This window comes from Filicampus tigris, chromosome 1 (genome assembly GCF_054856515.1).
Source record: "Filicampus tigris isolate MCC_2025a chromosome 1, RoL_Ftig_1.0, whole genome shotgun sequence".
In the NCBI taxonomy this organism is placed as follows: domain Eukaryota; kingdom Metazoa; phylum Chordata; class Actinopteri; order Syngnathiformes; family Syngnathidae; genus Filicampus; species Filicampus tigris.
In genome coordinates this window covers 5932162-5950257 of record NC_141217.1, presented here as the reverse complement: position 1 = coordinate 5950257, position 18096 = coordinate 5932162, and the positions used below count along the sequence as shown (strand labels likewise).

General features: G+C 41.4%; 1 protein-coding gene across 2 annotated transcripts; it reads left to right on the top strand.

Moving 5' to 3' along the window:
- The first annotated feature begins 200 nt into the window (after nt 1-200).
- LOC147152604 (solute carrier family 35 member E2A) lies at nt 201-17095 on the top strand. 2 transcript variants are annotated; one of them, XM_086049151.1, is made up of 9 exons: nt 201-500; nt 8653-9111; nt 10508-10643; nt 10912-11039; nt 12925-13045; nt 13108-13161; nt 13232-13304; nt 14133-14278; nt 15157-17095. In XM_086049151.1, exons 2-9 carry the CDS (start codon nt 8829-8831, stop codon nt 15386-15388), a joined length of 1173 nt encoding a protein of 390 aa, XP_085905277.1. In that variant the 5' UTR covers nt 201-500; nt 8653-8828; the 3' UTR covers nt 15389-17095. The 2 variants fall into 2 exon arrangements, with proteins under 2 accessions (XP_085905277.1, XP_085905286.1); XM_086049160.1 differs by lacking the exon at nt 201-500 and adding an exon at nt 658-677.
- The last annotated feature ends 1001 nt before the right edge of the window (nt 17096-18096 follow it).

The following is an 18096-nucleotide window of genomic DNA, read 5'->3' as shown; positions in this document are numbered from 1 at the left end:
ATTTATTAAGAAAATAAAATCTATTCTTGAGGAAGCTATATCCGTCAAATTGAAAAAAAAAAAAAAAAAAGACATTACATCAATTAAATGCCCAAAATACAATCAGCAGTAAATTATTTTCCTAATTCCTTTACTAAATAACAAAGGTAGGTTTGACTCTTGAGTTTTACTTTGAAGGCGTTCCACTGCCGCCTCAAACAAATTAACTTGACGTTCTCAGCCGCCACGTCCAAAAGTCAAGCGCACCGATAAGAGTCTCTCGGGCAGGTTAGAAAATGTTTGCCTGCATTACGTGTTGCCTCACGCGATTCCCTCCCATGCCTTGGACGCTGACTTGAAGTTGACAGCTCGGCTGGCCTTTAGCCTCCGCACCTTTGCACCGCACGTTGCCATGAGCGGTCGCTAGCTAACGTCAACGTGCAACTTCCTGCTTGTGTTGTCTTCTCGGTTGTGTTGCTGGACCGTGGGTGATCACTATCACGGAGCGGTTCGTGTTCGTGGTAAGGTTCTGCTCTCTTCAGTCTTGTTTAACAACATGCATTTCCTGCCTTGTGTCCTCCTAAGGTCCTCATTGCACCCTGAACTCAACTGGCTTGCACTCAATGTTTGCAATGGTTAGAGTGCAGAGTCTATCGTGTTGCAATGAATGAGCAGGGTCGATGAACATTAAACAGATGGTGAGCAGTACTTTCATAGCCTTAAAATTAGCTTATTTTGTACATGTAGAGATGTGATGTCACGCCGCATCTGCGGTTTATGCTTCTCCGTTTATCGCGGGGGCTTATACAGTATACCTCCCACACTTTCGCCTATAAAAACAGTTAAACCTAGGGCTGAGCAATATGGCTGAAAGGTGTATCAGTATCTAAATAATTCACATCAATCGCTTTTGATATAAATAGATTTTTTCCCCTTCTTCAAAATAAGATAAAATAATTAAATAGGTTGGAGAGAAGCTACAATAAAACACCAACCCAAATATCAGGTAATAAAACTAATATTGAAGAAATGTACAAGGTTTATTGTACATTTGAATGCAGTATAATGTGGAATGTTTATATCCATGCTCCTGGCTCAAGCAGTGCATTAAATGTTTATTTGCAGAAGATGCTATACCCCATCATTGATAAAGTTATAGTAACCTTAATTCCAGAGCTGGGCATCGCGTAACCGCCACCGTGTTCCATCCTGCATATTTAATCGACCGCGTGGTCCCGGTCCATCGCTCGTCGACGACAGCCAATCGGCGTCGAGAACGTAATCTTCACGTCACAAGCAGGTGCCACATGAGCAGACAAGACGCCAAACAAAGGAAAAATATCAAACAAAAACAACAGACAGTCACACACACACCGTGGTGATCAGTGAATTAAAGACAATATGGGGCACATTCTGTCATTGCGTCTGTGGGAACTCGAGGTACGCACAACACTTTTTTTTTTTGTTTGTATTTTTTCCTTACTTGGCCGCGTGTCAGGAGTGCGGCACTGTGGTACAGGTTAAGTCCGTTCTCGATGTCGTTTGGCTGACTCGGACTGACTGGGACCACGTGGGTCGATTTAAACATGCAGACGGGAAATAGGCGATGCGCAGCTCTGCTTAATTCTTTGTTCATACCAGAACTGCGCATTCCGCCTATGTGACGGTCTGTCCATCCGCCTATGGCGGACGCCCATTTTGTAGGCTATAAACGATAAACAGGAAACTTTAAAAAAAAAAAAAAGTAGTCGGACTAAGCGTAGTCCGAAGCCCATTTTTTCTGTATGTAATCGTCTATTTTCGCGGTGAGGCGAGATTTCTCTAACAATAGTATTGTCAGGTGGAGTTGTTGTTGTTTGGGGGACAGATTGATGAGTGAGGGAACAGGCGAGAGGAAGTGATGTTTTCCCTATGTTACGAGACTGAGGGCCGGACTAAATGCGTCTCCTTTAAATACGGTGAGGCGCGAGGTTCTTAAAGGTATATAAAGGTCCTTAACCCATTAAAGAATGCACAAGTGCGTTTCTACCACCAAAGTCAGTTAACCCATTAAGGACGGGAGCGCATAACTGCGTTTCTACCACTAGAGCCGGGAGCGCTGTTGCGTCTTTCTACTCTTAAAGCCGGGAAAACGTGTGAGTAATTTTCTATTTATTATTTAATTCTCGGTCTCTTAACCAATGAAAGGCATCAGAATAGACATGTGACGGTGTTGTGAGTCGTCTGAGGATATCCGGATTTTTTTCAAGCAGTAATGGCGGGCGCAGTCGATCGTGGGAGCTCTGAAATGAATAATGGCAGTGATACAGACGACGCAATTGTGGACTTTGAACCAGTAGAACTAGTCGAACGTGATATATGGTTAAGATATGTTTTTAGATAATGACAATATCAACATCTTTGTAGCAGAAAAGAGGATGGTAATTACCACTCTATTTTTTTTTTTTTTTAATTAAAAGTAGTGCTTCTCTTGCACTGACTTTATTTTTACCTCTTTGATTGAAACAGTTAAGATGAATAACCTCTGATCTGTGTGAAAGCCACACGTCTAAGATCTCAAATTCTTTTGGAATTATGTTTCTGTCTACTACAGGGGCTGAGATATAAATTATTTTGTAAGTGTTGAATTTCTGGGATAACTCCAGGTTTTCAAGGGTACCGTATTTTCTGGACTATAGGTCGCACTTTTTTTCATAGTATGGCCGGGGGTGCGACTTATACTCTGGAGCGACTTATGTGTGAAATTATTAACACATTACTCTCATGGATTGTTAGTGCTGACTTGTAACTTATGTTTTGCCTCCCTCTGCAGGCGCTTTAGCGCTTAAGCGCCTGCAGAGGGAGACAAAACCTCATAAATACAAGTCAGCACTTACAAGCATGACAATTACTTCTATATCATTTCACATGTTATTGTAACCAACATAAAGAAACATAAGATACATCCTAAAAGCTATTAAAATGCATGAATAATTCAAACGGTTAAAGTCTAATGTTTTGTTAAACTAACAGGCCTAGCTAGTCGAGGAAGCCAGCTTATCCAAACAGCTAAACATTCACAAACAAACTCCACTGACTCAGGTGTGCAGCGAAGTTGCCTGTTTATATTGTGAAACTGTACAAGAAACAAAAAATACTATCAATCTATGCATTACATCCACGTGTATTTTCATAGACATGAACAAGATGAGCCTATACTAACTATTAGCGATCGCGATTAGCATGAGTGATAGCGATTAGTATGTTGTGTCAACAACCTACAGTCACCCACAATTCAGCTCGTATATAAATATAAATGTCATTACACACAATTGTCTTAGTTTCAGACGATGGTTGAACAAGAATAAACCACAAACAGGCAGACATGCTAACGATTAGCAACCGCGATTTATATAAACACAGCGATTAGTATGTTCAGTCAACAACACAGTACAATCAGCCACAATTCAGCTCCTATATAAATGTTGCATGGTCATTACCGGTACACACAATTGTCTAAGTTACTTACAGACGATGGTTGAATAAGAACGAACCACAAACAGGCAGTTGCCTGCTTCTGGCTGGGGTATTGCATCATGCAGCCACACACGTAAGGAGGAGCACACTCAGCAGAGAGGAGAGGAAGACACCATTACGACCGAATATATAAATACTTTTGGAGACTTGGAAACATTCTACATGGTCGGGGATGAATAAAAGACTTATTTAAGCGATCTACAATCGTTTTGGTGAGTTTAAAGGTTATCTTACCGTAACTTTCTTGTATGCTACATGTAGCATCGTAGCTCAGTGGAAATGATGTGTACTAAGCGCACAATTTCCTCCCAAAATGCGACTTATACTCCAGTGCTACTTACATATGTTTTTTTCCTCTTTATTATGCATTTCATGGCTGGTGCGACTTGTACTCCAGACTTATAGTCCGAAAAATACAGTAATTCCAAAGATGACCTTAGGTTTTGGGGAGCTGTTGAGCCAGGCGCTTTAGGCCTTAATGGGTTAATACTAGCTTACTGGCATCAGGCATTTTTCCAAATTCACAAAAAATAGCTGCCATTAAGCCACTCCTAAAGAAACTGACTCTCGATGCCTCTATGATGATCAACTATAGACCTGTTTCTAACCTCTCTTTTACATCTAAAGTTATTGAGAAGTCGCATTTAACCAACTTAGCGACTTTCTGAGTAAACGTGAAATTCTTGATGAATTTCAGTCAGGCTTCCGTCCATATAACAGCACTGAGACAGCACTGGTGAAAGTGTTAAATGACATTTAGGCTGAACACTGATTCTGTTCAAGTATCAGTTCTGGTTCTGCTGGACCTCACTGCTGCATTTGATACCGTAGATCACAACATCCTGTTGGATAGGCTGATATATGGTTGAGAATATGTTTGTAGACAATGACAATTTCAACGTCTTTTTAAGAGAATACAGCATTGTAATTACCATTTTACCATTTATTTTTTATTTTTTATTAAAAACGGTGCTTCACTTGCATCTTCGATTGAAACAGTACAGATGAATAAACTCGGGCCTGTGTGAAAGCCACACGTCTAAGCTCTCAAATTCTTTTGGAATGATGTTTCTGATCTGAGCCACCGTTGAATTTGATTTTCGTGTGTTCGAAATTTGAGCACGCACACACACAGAGCGTGTGCGGCTCCTAGAGACACGACAAATGTAACCAAGATTGGTTTTTATCACCTTAAGAATATCGCCAGAGTCCGCCCGTTTCTCTCTCAGGCTAACACGGAAGTGCTGATGCATGCCTTTATTTCCTGTCGTTTAGATTACTGTAATGCCCTGCTCTCTGGCCTCCCGAAAAAGAGCATTTCACCACTGCAACTACTGCAGAATTCAGCCGCTCGGGTGCTGACGAGAACCAGAGGGCGGGAGCACATTACGCCAGTTTTGAAATTGCTGCATTGGCTCCCTGTGTGTTTCAGGATCGATTTTAAAGTACTTTTATTAGTTTATAAATGTGTTAATGGTCTTGGGCCATCTTATTTATCTGATTTGCTTTTATCATACCAGCCCTCGCGGATCCTGAGGTCCTCTGGCGCCGGCCTTTTATTTATTCCAAGGGTGAGGACCAAAATGCATGGCGAGGCTGCATTCAGCCATTTTGGTCCTCACCTTTGGAATAGCCTGCCAGAGGATGTCAGGTCTGCAGAGACTGTTGATATTTTTAAGAGGAAGCTCAAGACACACCTTTTTAGTTTGGCTTTCAACAACTTTTAAATAATTTATCTTTTCTTTTGATTGAAGATAATTCTATGTTTTGCTTTGAATGTTTTAAAGCACTTTGAGTTGCATTTTTATGTATGAAAAGTGCTATATAAATAAAATGTGATTGATTGATTGAAATGTGACAAATAAAAACACATCATTCAGTACACCGGTTGACAGGTATTGTATATAATTAAAATCACGATTATTAAAACGATCATTTGTTTTTTGGTACAAAACATGAACATTTTTAAATGTAAAAATTATAATATATGACAAATAAATGTAAGTTCCCTTTGGACAAAATAAAATTGATCAAATGTGTTATTATAAAATAAAAAGAAAGGTGCAAATGTATGAGTTCCTTGTGTAAACAAGGTGCATTGGATATAAATGCATATGAATTGAAAATATATATGAAAATATATATCGGTATCGATATCATCGGCAATCTTGCTTTCACGATGTGTAATTTTACATTATCCAGTATTAATACTGCCTCTGACTAGAGTCAGTCGACGGCCGCAAAGTATGAGGAAATGCTGAAAAATCAGTGCGCATTGACGGCAGAGAAGGAGGAAGTGATAATCATTCGTTGAATCAGCGGGCAGGACCCGGTCACGTGACTCTGAGAAACTGTTTCAAATATGGAGGAATGTCGAGCGGGATTCATACGCGCGAGTCCACGTCGTCCGTAGTCTTTAAATGGTTTGGAGTTGACAAGACTGACGTCGGTGGGAATAACATTGTTAGATGTGCCTAAATAGTCACCGTGAAGAGCAATTCTGTTGCACCAAGAGCCATATGGATTACGAGGAAAACTCGGCTGACAAATTTTTTTAAGCATGGACTAAGCATGGCTGGAAGTTGATTTTAGTCCGGCCCACTAATCAGCCCTCATGCGTGTGACGTGCTCGCGAGGCGGCAAAATTCAATATCGGCCTACTTGGTGAAAGGCTTCTTTTTAGGCTTCTTTCTACTCCCGTGTCGGCGCGAGCGACAACTGCTGTTTTAGGGATTATGGTATTGCTCCCCAGCACCCCCGCCCCCTCTTGTAATGGTATGCCCCAGTTGCAGGTGGGAGGCGCGGGTTGCATGATGTGAAAATAAGGAAATACAAACGCGCTTGAACGCACGTTGCTGTCTCACGTCTCCTCTTACACAAACAACTGCCACATTGATTCACATGACTGACGCATTGTGCTGTTGGTGACAGGTCTGCAACACAAGCCACGCACACATAAGGATTTGTTGCTGCTCTGATTGGTCGATTATATCACATTTGCAATGACATACGGTTTCTCACACGGAGGAGAGAATGCACCACGCAGCTTGTTGCTGCTGCAAAGCAACTAGTTTAGCAGCGTTGTGTGTGGAAAGAATTTCCCCTTCACCTTCCAGATCGTTTTCGCAATAAAATTAAATGCATCGTCTAGTCTTCTCGGTCCTTTTATGGTTGTAGCAGGCACGATATCCATTGTCGTCACTGTCTTTTTGAAGCGACGCCCCCCCGACTTGTTTCAAAACAACTTGTGTCCACGAGTATATATATTATTACTATTATTATTATTATTATTATTATTTTTTTTTTTTTTTTTTTTGGAGTATATTCAAGCTTCGCGCAAAAAAGCAGCAGGATGACGCAGCCACATCAAGGTGGAGTTCATGCACTTCTCTGGCGTCTTCCCTATTTCTGGAAATACGCCATAGCAAACTAGCTGTGTATAATGGTTTGCTGGCATGCTTTTATTTTGAAGGCCGGGTTGGAGGGGAAATGTGGGAAATAAATAAGTAACTTGACTACGACTTCTGGCTCTCTGTTGGACCCAAATAATAATACGATCCAACCCCAGGGCTCGCAATGCAAGTAAGCACACGCAGTTGGCTAAGGACTACTAGCGCATTCGAAGCGTGTCCACAGCGGGTTCAAATTGTAAATTAGCCAGCTAATGATCTTTAATAAGCCTCCGCCGTTAGAGCATTTCTCCCGCGGCGACATCAATCATGGATGGGCTGGGGCCGACAATGTTTATATGTTTATGAATATGGCCGGGGGTCACAAGTCAAGGGTGGAGAGTCGCGGCCGGACGGGCAAAAAATGGTCAAATGCCCTGCTCTGGTCACAAGTCTTCACAAGTATTCAACATTATTCTGAATACACTGGGCAATGTATGAGAATTGGTGTTGTCATGACGACGCCTTTTTTTTCCCCCCTCGCTGGGTGACACTTAGTCACACGTCACATATTAAATACATTTTTTTTCATTCTGATTGCTCTCGTAGTTGGGAGTGGTACACCAGTACTTACTGCAGCTCAAAATGTCATATCATTGTGGAATAGCAGAGACAGTTAAATGACATTAAAAAAAAATCGATGTAAGTCTATACATAATTTTTTGTTTGTTTTTGTTAAATATTGTCGTAGAATTTCATTGTTTTGCAGAAGCTATATTTAGTAATTTAAAAGATGTTGTTCACAAACGTTGTCTATCCACAATTGGTCTGTGAAGCAAGTGCAGATTTAAAATATTTTTCGTAGAATATCGTCAAATTATCGTTATCGAGTTTTTTGAAAAAATATCTATATATTTTTTTTTTTTGCCCAGATCGCCAAACCCTAATATGAATGTTTTTTTTACGATTATGCCAATTTTATAATAGTGGATTGTAATAATGGTAATTGAATTTCTATTAATTGCACAGCCAGAGTATCATATTTGTTTTGCTATTATTGCTGAAAGATAGGCATGAGGGAATGTTACGTTCTTTAAGTGACATGGGTTGCTGTGACTTCTTTGGTCCACTAGATGTCCCTCATGTTGCTATCACTGAAAACCAAAGCTCCGATTCTATTTCGGTGCAACTTGAAACAATGTCTCAACACTTCATGCTTTACCCGCCCCTATCAAAGGAAAATTGTGTAATAGTAACACGAAGCAAAAACTGCACCGTGTCATCCATCCAAACAAAACTTTCCTTTCAAGATCGTGTTGACATACTGGCCATTGTTGCGCCTCCTCTTCATCTACTTCTTTTATGCTCAGGCTTTTTGTTCTCTGTTTTCCGGTGGCTACCTGTGGCTGTGTTACAGCACCACTTCAGACTTGGCATATACATTACACCCTGTCATCGTCTTCAGTGACAATCGTATTTCTTGAAACACTTCCGTGTTTGAGATTTTTTTTGAGGAACGAAGCAGTCTCAGTTTCCATGTGGACATGGTCTAAATTGTTGTACGCACTCTTTGATAAATGAGGCCCCGGGCCTGGCCGAATCTCTTCCAATAGATGTCAAGTGCTCCCCTGCATGTTGTGGCACAAGGTAGTACAACACTTCAAGGTGCCAACTCTTAAATTTAGACTTTCCTGTATTCTGTTAAAACAATCGCCGTAAAATCTGTGCTATGGCAGAGGTTCACTATTTTCTCTGTTGTGTGTTGCAGGTGTGACAAGCATCAATACCAGAATGTCTTCAATGCAAGATGTCGCAAAAAACATCACGTGACTGATCAGAAGATGCCTTAGTCCCACAGCTACTGTTTCAGACCGTTCATCTCCCGGTTCGCCCCGAAACCCCCCCCCCCCCCCCCCCCCCCCAGGGGCCTGGGCAACAGAGGCCATGCTGGGCACCAGGCAGAAAAGCAGCAGGCATTCACTGTGGCGTTTTCTCCTCCCGCTTCACATCCGTCAGGAGCGAGTGGTGTTGGCCCGCAGCGAGAGCCTACCCAGTGACCAGGTGCTAAAGATTGTGGTCACGGAGACAACGGTGATCAAGGCTGGCTCGGGGGTCTTGAACCGCCGCTCCCTCACCTACCTGGCCCTCTGGTACTTCTTTAGCTTCTGCAACCTCTTCCTCAACAAATACATCCTGTCGCTGTTGGAGGGGCAGCCGAGCATGCTGGGTAAGGGCGGATGACTTGGGGGAACTGGTCCACTTTCCATTTGTTAAAACTGTGGACTACCTCATACTTGGCTTACCATTAACACTACCGCTTTTGTCCACATGGCGCCGCCATAATCAACAAAAACTGACATATGACACAGTTGCTCTTCCTTCTTGTATCTTCGGAGGCCGTGGTATGGCGGGTTACAATAGAGGTTTGACTTTATGTATTTCTTCTGGCGTCATCCTTGCTGAAGACAACCGACACGGCAGGACAGTGTTTTGTTGCGTCTTTATTCAGACATGAACAGCCTCGCTCTAATTCACCTCTCTCTCTCTCTCTCTCTCTCTCTCTCTCTCTCTCTCTCTCGTTTCTTCTCCGCTCAGGAAATGCGCCATACCAAATCAAATAAAAAAGGAATAATTACTTGAGCACAATACAAATAAATACATATATACTCACAAAACAATATTGCAGCATTTTCGAAAAATAATAAATACAAAATAATATGCTGTTTGCTCTAAAGCAGCTGTATTTTATAACACCGCTGATTGTGTCCTGCTATCGAGAGCCGCACGGGACAATCTCAGCGGTCCACCAACAGTCTCTCATTGATTTATCAGACACAATTTACATTAAAATATACTCACAACAGAATTTTAATAAACAAAATACCTTTATTAGACTCTCAAGCAAGGAGTAATAATCTTTTTAGTCAAAGTCATTGCCAGAGCGCAATAAAAGTGACATCCGTAAAAAAGACTGTTGTCGTAGTTCTAAATCCAAGCGGCGTTTCAGCAACAAGTCGCCCTCAAGAAGAAAAAAATATATCTGTCAGAACAACACTAATGTAAATGATTGTGTGTATGCGTGCGTGGGTGTGAAGGTGTGTTTGAAAGGGCTGAGTGGCTGTTTGTGTGAGTTGAATCCAATGTTGTTTTTTTTCCAATTGAAGGGGAAGTCAACCCAAACATTTTTGTTCAAGCATATGTTCTATGCAGGCCCACTAGTTGAAACAAGGCATTCTGATTAATATTGTGTTTGTGAAATATGAGTCAAGTAGCAAAATTTAGCCATCTCAGGGGTCGGCCATTTTAACACTTCTGTCGACTGAAAATGACGTCACAGATGCCCTGAGGGCTCAAATAACGACCAATCATGGTTCAGTTTGTAGAAGACAGGTGAGCTGTGATTGGTTGTTACCTGAGCCCCGAGCAACTGTGATGTGATTTTCAGTCGACAGACGTGACAAAATCCCCCCCCCGGCCTAAAAAAATAGTAATCAACTACACACCCACACACACATTATACCTTACAGTGTCGATTTGAATTTGATGATATGTTCAGCCCTATTGAGTATCATTCTGATTCCTATTTCATTGTTTCCTCGTGGCTCTTTCCTTTTTGTGGCCAGGTGCGGTCCAAATGCTCTCCACCACCATTATCGGCTTTCTCAAGATGTTCGTGCCCTGCTGCCTTTACCAGCACAAATCCAGGAATGAGTATCCTCCCAACTTCATCATGATCATGCTCTTCGTTGGACTGATGAGGTGACTTCCCGAAGCATGTCATGTCACGCATCGAGAGGACAGAGCTCCTCCAATGCTTAAATATGTGAATCTGAATCATTTTACACTGAAAAGGAATATTCACGAGTGGTCAGATTTTCTACACGGTTTAATCTTCGCACTGGCAGGCCTGATTTAGCCGAAGCCAAAGATAGGTAAAAGTAATGCTGTTTGGAAGTGATATCGTAGAATCAGACTCACGAGTCACTCGTTCAGCGGAGTCCTTAGAATCCCTGTGGCTGTTTTCCAGGTTCACCACGGTGGTCTTGGGCTTGGTGAGCCTGAAGAATGTGGCCGTGTCTTTTGCAGAGACGGTGAAGAGCTCCGCACCCATTTTTACTGTCATCATGTCCAGGTTGATTCTTGGAGAGTACACAGGTGGATCATTTTCAGATGATTTCATCAATAACGGTTAAGACGTTTTTCTCCTCTGGAAAATCAATTCATTTTCCTAATATGAGCATCTGAATTATTGGAAGTTATCAGTCAAGTGGTAACTGTTTAAAAAAACAGGCATTTTAAAGGAATACTATGGGTAACATGTTTAATGTGATTATAAATTACATTTTTGGATACATAGGGTGTTTCTCCAAATGCATCTTAGTGTCTTCAGAGTTCCTTTTTTAGGGGGGTTCTTTACAAATGGTCCGTCGTTTTCACTCAAGCTGTCCTTAGCATTAATGCCACTGTTGAGAGCCTCATTTTGTTGTTGCAATACACCAGAGGGATCTGCGAGCTCAAGTGCGAGGATAAGGCAGCCGTTTTACATTCACACAATAGCAGAGAGCAAGTGTAGTAATCCCTCGTTCACCGCGGTTAATGGGGAGCAGAAACCCCCCGCGAGAAGTAGAGGTTGACTTTATTATTATTATTATTACTATTATTATTTTTATTTTATATTGTTTTTATTTTTATATCGGCGGGAATGTATGCCTCTATTACGTCATTGCCAACCCCCCGACATAGTTTCCACCCTTCTAAATACTTGCTACACAACAAATTGCTCTGTCACCACCGGCAGTAATCATGGCAACTTTGGTATTGCACAATAACATCAACAAGGGCCTTTGGATAAAAAGCAACACGTGAGTCTAGTTAAGGTAAGCGAAACTGGTGAGACACAACAAGGGAAATCCTGGGTGAGGCTGCAACCAGCTTACGGGATAAATCCACCCGTGCTCTCATTGGTCAGGAACCAATCACGAGCCTGCTACTGCCCGTGGGTATGTAAAAAGCCTCCGAGGCAACTATCTCTTTGAAACAGCACGCCTTTCCGTAAAATGATTGCCCATATGGCTGTATTGTTTCATTTTTATTTTTTGATGAGTACTTTTTGAAAATCCGCGATGCACTGAGGCCACGGAGATCGAACCGCGAAGTAGCGAGGGATTACTGTATTTCTTTCCAGTGGAGCAGTCAAATGCCACAGCTTTATGTGCAGCCATCATTTTAAGATTACAACTCGGCCAAATGTCAAATCAGAAGACCATGTGGTAAAACAAAATATCTGCAGTGCAAAACCGATTATCAACCCAAACCTTTATCTATTGATTTGATTTACAAAATTCAAAACACAATGACAAGCTTTGGTTTGAGGAAATTAAAATGTCATCCCTGGACACAGTGTGGTAGGTCGGGGCAACAAGGCGCATTTTAAACTTAAAGGGGAAGTCAACTCAAACATATTTTTTCAAGAATGTGTTCTATGCAAGCCCGCTAGTTGAAACAAGGCATTCTGATAAATATTGCGTTTGTGGAATAAGAGTTAATCCACTCGTTTTCAGCCATCTCTGGAGGTGGTCATTTTGTCACTTCTGTTGACTGAAAATGACATCACAACTACTCAGGGCTCAGGTAACGGCCAATCACGCTTCACTCATATTCCACAAACGCAATATTAATCAGAATGCTGTGTTTCAACTAGTGGGCCTGCTGGGAACTTAGTCTTGAAAAAAAATAGGTTTGGGTTGATTTCCCTCTTTAAGCACTGATATATTGTTGTCCTTTTGTCAGCCTACAAAACGAGATGAGGCTAAACTTCATGATAATTGAGGCAGGGGTAAATCTTTTCAGAATTGGGAAAACATTTTACCAGGGGAGTTTTTCCCAACTATTCTAGCAAATTTAGGGCATTGCAGCAAAAAAAAAAGAAAAAAAACCCGCAAAAAAACAACAGATCTATACATTTCAAAATGGACCCCTCTGGAAGGACTACCCTAATATGCATCCTCATTGAATACTGTCCACCGTCATTGTAATGCAGGCTTGTGGGTGAACCTCTCCCTGTTCCCCGTCATGGCGGGCCTGGCGCTATGCACGGCCACAGAGCTCAGCTTCAACTTGCTCGGTTTCTCCGCCGCACTCTCCACCAACATCATGGACTGGTACGGCAACGCTGCTGCTGATCCGCGGCAAGCTTCACTTAACTCTTTCCCTCCCATCTCAGTTTACAGAATGTCTTCTCCAAGAAACTATTGAGTGGTGACACTTACAAATTCAGGTAAAAAGACTAAAACCAGGAATGGTACATGTTAAAATGATACATTTTTAGTTGTATTTTTTTGTTTCAGCCCTCCAGAATTGCAATTTTACACCAGTGCAGCAGCAGTCATCATGCTCATCCCGGCCTGGGTGTTCCTCTTGGTAGGTCAGCTAGTGAGTTGTGTCGTAAATTGGTATGATATACTAGTGGTTTAGTAACTATTGTCTCACTCTTGTATCCAGTTCTTAAAAAAAAAAAAATTCTCAGAACGGAGTCCTCTTTCAATATGAGTGAGCACTCAAGATTTGACCATTTTTGAACTGGAGTGCAGAATTTCCACTGCCAATTTTACGACATGTTACGGAACAAACAAATAACTGAATCATAATTAATGTTTGTGCATTTTTGCACTGTCAATTTGAAATAATGTCTTGGTTTGGTATAAAGGGGTGGAAATTCTTTTTTTTTTTTTTTAATGCCATTCATCGATTGACAAAATAATTGACAGATTATTTATTCAATCCAAATAATTATTTGCACCTTTAATACGATTTGACATCTGCCAAATAATAATGTACTTTGATTTTTTTTTCACTATAAATGGGAAAAATCCATGATTGCAGTGATTCATAATAATAATAATAATAATAATAATAACTTTATAAACACATTTTACAGAGGGATGGACCATTCCGCCAACCTTGCCGCTCTAATAGAGTATTTATAAGAAACGTTGCACCAAACTTTACAATGCTTGCCACATTCGATTTGTTTTCAAACTGTTGAGGCATCAAACTAGTTGGGCCTAAAATTGTACGCTTTAAACTTGAAATTCTTAATGACGTCATGGCTTCAAAATGGCATTCCCCCCCCCCCCCCCCCAAAAAAATGACTGAAATAAACAATGATGGCCATCAAAATCCTTATGGGTCAAAAATCAAGAAATATAGAAGGAATTTGACTGAATTGGTCTGACGCTTGTCTCACAGGAAACTCCAGCAAATGAGAAGAGTGGACAGACCTTTACCTTCAGTCGGGACATCATCTTGTTGTTGCTGTTCAATGGCGCCCTGTTTCACCTGCAGAGTGTCACTGCCTACGCTCTCATGGGACGCATTTCTCCGGTTACTTTTAGGTACAGTGCTTTCCCGTTCCTTTCAAACACTTTATACACTGGGGTTGTGTGGTTTAACCCTCCTGCCTTTGCCAAATTTACTACCCTTGAACACCTTTTATATAAAAAAAAATGCACAAACTGCTTTTAAGTCATCATACATCATACAACAAAAGTCTACCCTGAAAACATTTTGAATTTAACTTGGCTTAAAGGGGAAGTCAACCCAAACATATTTTTTTCCAAGAATATGTTCTATGCAGGCCCGTGAGTTGAAACACGGCATTCTGATTAATATTGCATTTGTGGAATATGAGTTAAGCAGAAAAATCCACCCCTTTTAGCTATCTCAGGAGGCGGCCATTTTGTCACTTCTGTCGACTGAAAATGACATCACAAATGCTCAGGGCTCAAGTAACGATCAATCATGGCTCAGCTTCGAAAAACAGGTGAGCTGTGATCGGTCGTTACCTGAGCCATGAGCAACTGCGATGTCATTTTTCAGTCGACAGACTTGACAAAATGGCCGCCCCCAGAGATGGCTGAAAACGTGTGGATTAATTCTCATTCCACAAACGCAACGCATCAGAATGCCTTGTTTCAACTAGTGGGCCTCCATAGAACATATTCTTGAAAAAAAAATTTGGGATTGACTTCTACTTTAAGATGTATGAACTATGAACCCTGCATACATCTAGCCAACTCTCATGCTTTCCCTTGTGTTTTACTACAACTTTTTTGTCCTCTGTCATTCTTTACAAACTTTGATGCTGACTCAGTTGAGCTCTTGTGACGTATGCTGAGGTTTTGTTTTAAATTTAGCAGTCTGATTTCCTACTACGTACCTTGTGAGGAGCGAGCATTCCACTGACCACACAACTCCCTCATGTCTTCCTCAGCGTCGCAAGCACCGTGAAGCACGCCCTGTCCGTGTGGCTGAGCGTCATCGTGTTCAGCAACCAGATCTCCATGCTCAGCGCCACCGGCACCGTCCTTGTGTTTGTGGGGGTTTTCTTGTATAACAAAGCCAGACAGGCCCAGCGGCAGCACTTGCAAGCCATGGCGGCGCAGCAGAACTACAAACTTCCACCACAGGACCAGGACAGCCAACAAGGCCCGCAGCCTCACTAAAGTCTCCACATTTTCAAACGCAAAATCGTTGGCTGGATGCGTTTGTCTCCGCGCACACATTCCACTAATGGAGGAGCACAATAACAATATGTTTCAGGTGTGTTCCAGCTGGGAAAGTGACTCTTATTGAAAAGTGAACGAAAGACTTGAATACTCCTGTGGAACATGTATTGGCAGTTAGCAACACGCAAACGTTTGAGAAAAATGAGAAGCTCAGGGTGCCCTTCGGCTTTTTTTTTGGAGGAAGTTGTAAGCATTTCGTCTTGCATCTCAATTCCAGGCTGTGCCAGCGAATCTCATCTGTGGTACATGGGCTGTAAATGTACGTCATGGCTCTGCCGGGCTACACGTAGGCTTCGCTACGCTGTGTAAATGCACAAAGCGAAAAGAGGCGCTCTGAAGGATTCTCCTGCCAAGATGTTGATTTAGACCACTTGACACATTTTTTGATGTGTCTTAAAAATATGATGGACAAAATATTGCATTCCAGGAATGCTCATCCTCAGCCGTGATCAAACTCATTCGCAGTGCGTGCAGAGATTGACGCACCGTGAAGAGGTGAAATAGCTTAAAAATGCTGAATGGCTCAAGGAATTTGCAGAACCTCCCAAGTTAGTCAAAGGCTTTGGTAAAAACGTGCGTGTGAGAGTGACCGTGGCTAAAATCTTCCTGTAGTAGCAGTCGTCTCAAGCATCAAAATACACAAAACTTTGGCAAAGTAGCAGGACACGTGGCCATTCAACCTGCTCGGATTTATTGTAACAATTCTACTTTATTCAATTGTCTTGATTGAAAGAAACTATACAATAGTTCTCAATTTGCAGATGTAAGAGTCATCACTCTCTGAGAAAACCTTTTAAAACCTGTTGCAGTGTCTGTTAGGATTTTCTTGTACTTTCATCTGTGAGGTTACATTTCACTGACATTGATTGGACCATCACCGGTGTTGCTCATCCCAGAGTCGTTTGATGGGTGGATGGATGGATACCCAAAATACTGCCTGTAATTATCATAGATGTCATGTATGCATAGAATGCAGGTACTACCTGTATTTTCACACCAAATTCACCCAGCCATGGGTCATACTGGAAAAGCAAATGGCCTTCCTGAAGCTCTTCTCACTGAGTTGAAAGCATGCAAATCAACAAAAGGTTAAACTACTCATCGAGACTGAAGTGGTAGAGACTGATTAAATGTTAGGTGATTCAAAATGGTTTTGATGGAGCACGTCATGGGCCATCATGCAGCAAAGAACATACTCTGCATGTACAGCTGTCGTCGTCTTTTTTGCCCCCTTTCAGAAACGCGTTGTCACGCACGTTGCAGCAAAGGCACCTTGGCCTCAATTTAAAGCATTTTAATACCAAGCTTGACTCTCGCAACAGGCTTTTCTTATTTTTTAAAATAAATAGTGCTGCCAACAATGTTAATTGCATCTCAGAAAGGGAAATATTTGTTGATACAAATCTGCTTTTGTTTTTTTTTTTGTTTTTTACAATTCAGTATTTCAGTGCCACAACAAGCAGAAATTTCTTTTTGCTGCTATATCGTTCGTTTTATGAAACCTGTTTCTGTTTCAGTGCTAACATCCTTCTCAGGTGCACCCAAAATAATCTTGTAATTTTGTTTTAAATGGTGCTTGAGGGTGAAGGTTCCAAATGTGGTGTTTTTCTGGCAATTGTTAAAGGTTCCAAAGTGGCAAATATGTGTGTTTGTTGTTGTTGGTGGTGTTGTTTAATGAAATCTTTGGGTGTGTGGAAATTAGACAGGGAGGAGTCAGAGAAAAAGTGTGTTTAGAGTGCTGATTATCAGTTTGTCCTAAAATTTACATTATTTGGCACATTAGTGTTGAGAAAAAAAACTGTGAACGGGGGACACACCAAACAGACGGCTTGTACCGACTTTCCAACGGCCGACGTCGGATTGGTGTGTCAAGGCCTTAAGATAACTAGAACATTCCGGTTGCAATCAATTCAATGCCCTGAGAAACAATCTTTCACTGTGGTTAAATGAAACTCAAAAGATCAATCCTGTTATTTTCACTCCCCAATCAAGTGAAATACTGAAAGAGTCTTGTATAATCTGTGCTTGAGGTGGTCATGTGGTCTACATTACCCATCAACTGGATTTTAATAGTTGAATGGAGACGCGATATCTGGCCATATGCAGTACAGTATCACATGTCTGTTTTAAACAGAATGTTTCCTCTGCTTCAATTGGATGGGCAAGATACAGATACAGGATGAGAAAGATTGATATTTCAAGCAGGATTGAACCCTTTTTTTAATTTACTGTAGCCTATTGACTGATTTCAAAAAGTAATCCGTACTCTTAAAGTTATTATAAACGTTATCAAAGTTATTTTCTCTTTAAAGGAGAAGTCGACGCAAAAATGTTTTGTTTTAAGAATATGTTCTATGCAAGCCCACTAGTTGAAACAGGGCATTCTGATAAATATTCTGTGTGTGGAAAAAGTGTTAATGCACTCGTTTTTAGCCATCTCCGGGGGCGGCCATTTTGTCTTCTGTCGACTGAAAATGACATCACAACTGCTCACAACGACCAATCACGGCTCAGATTCAGAACAGGTCAGTCTTGATTGGTCGTTGTGCGCAGTTGTGATGTCATTTTCAGTCGACAGAAGACAAAATGGCCGCCCTCAGAGATGGCTAAAAACGAGTGCATTTTACTGCTTAATTTATATTCCA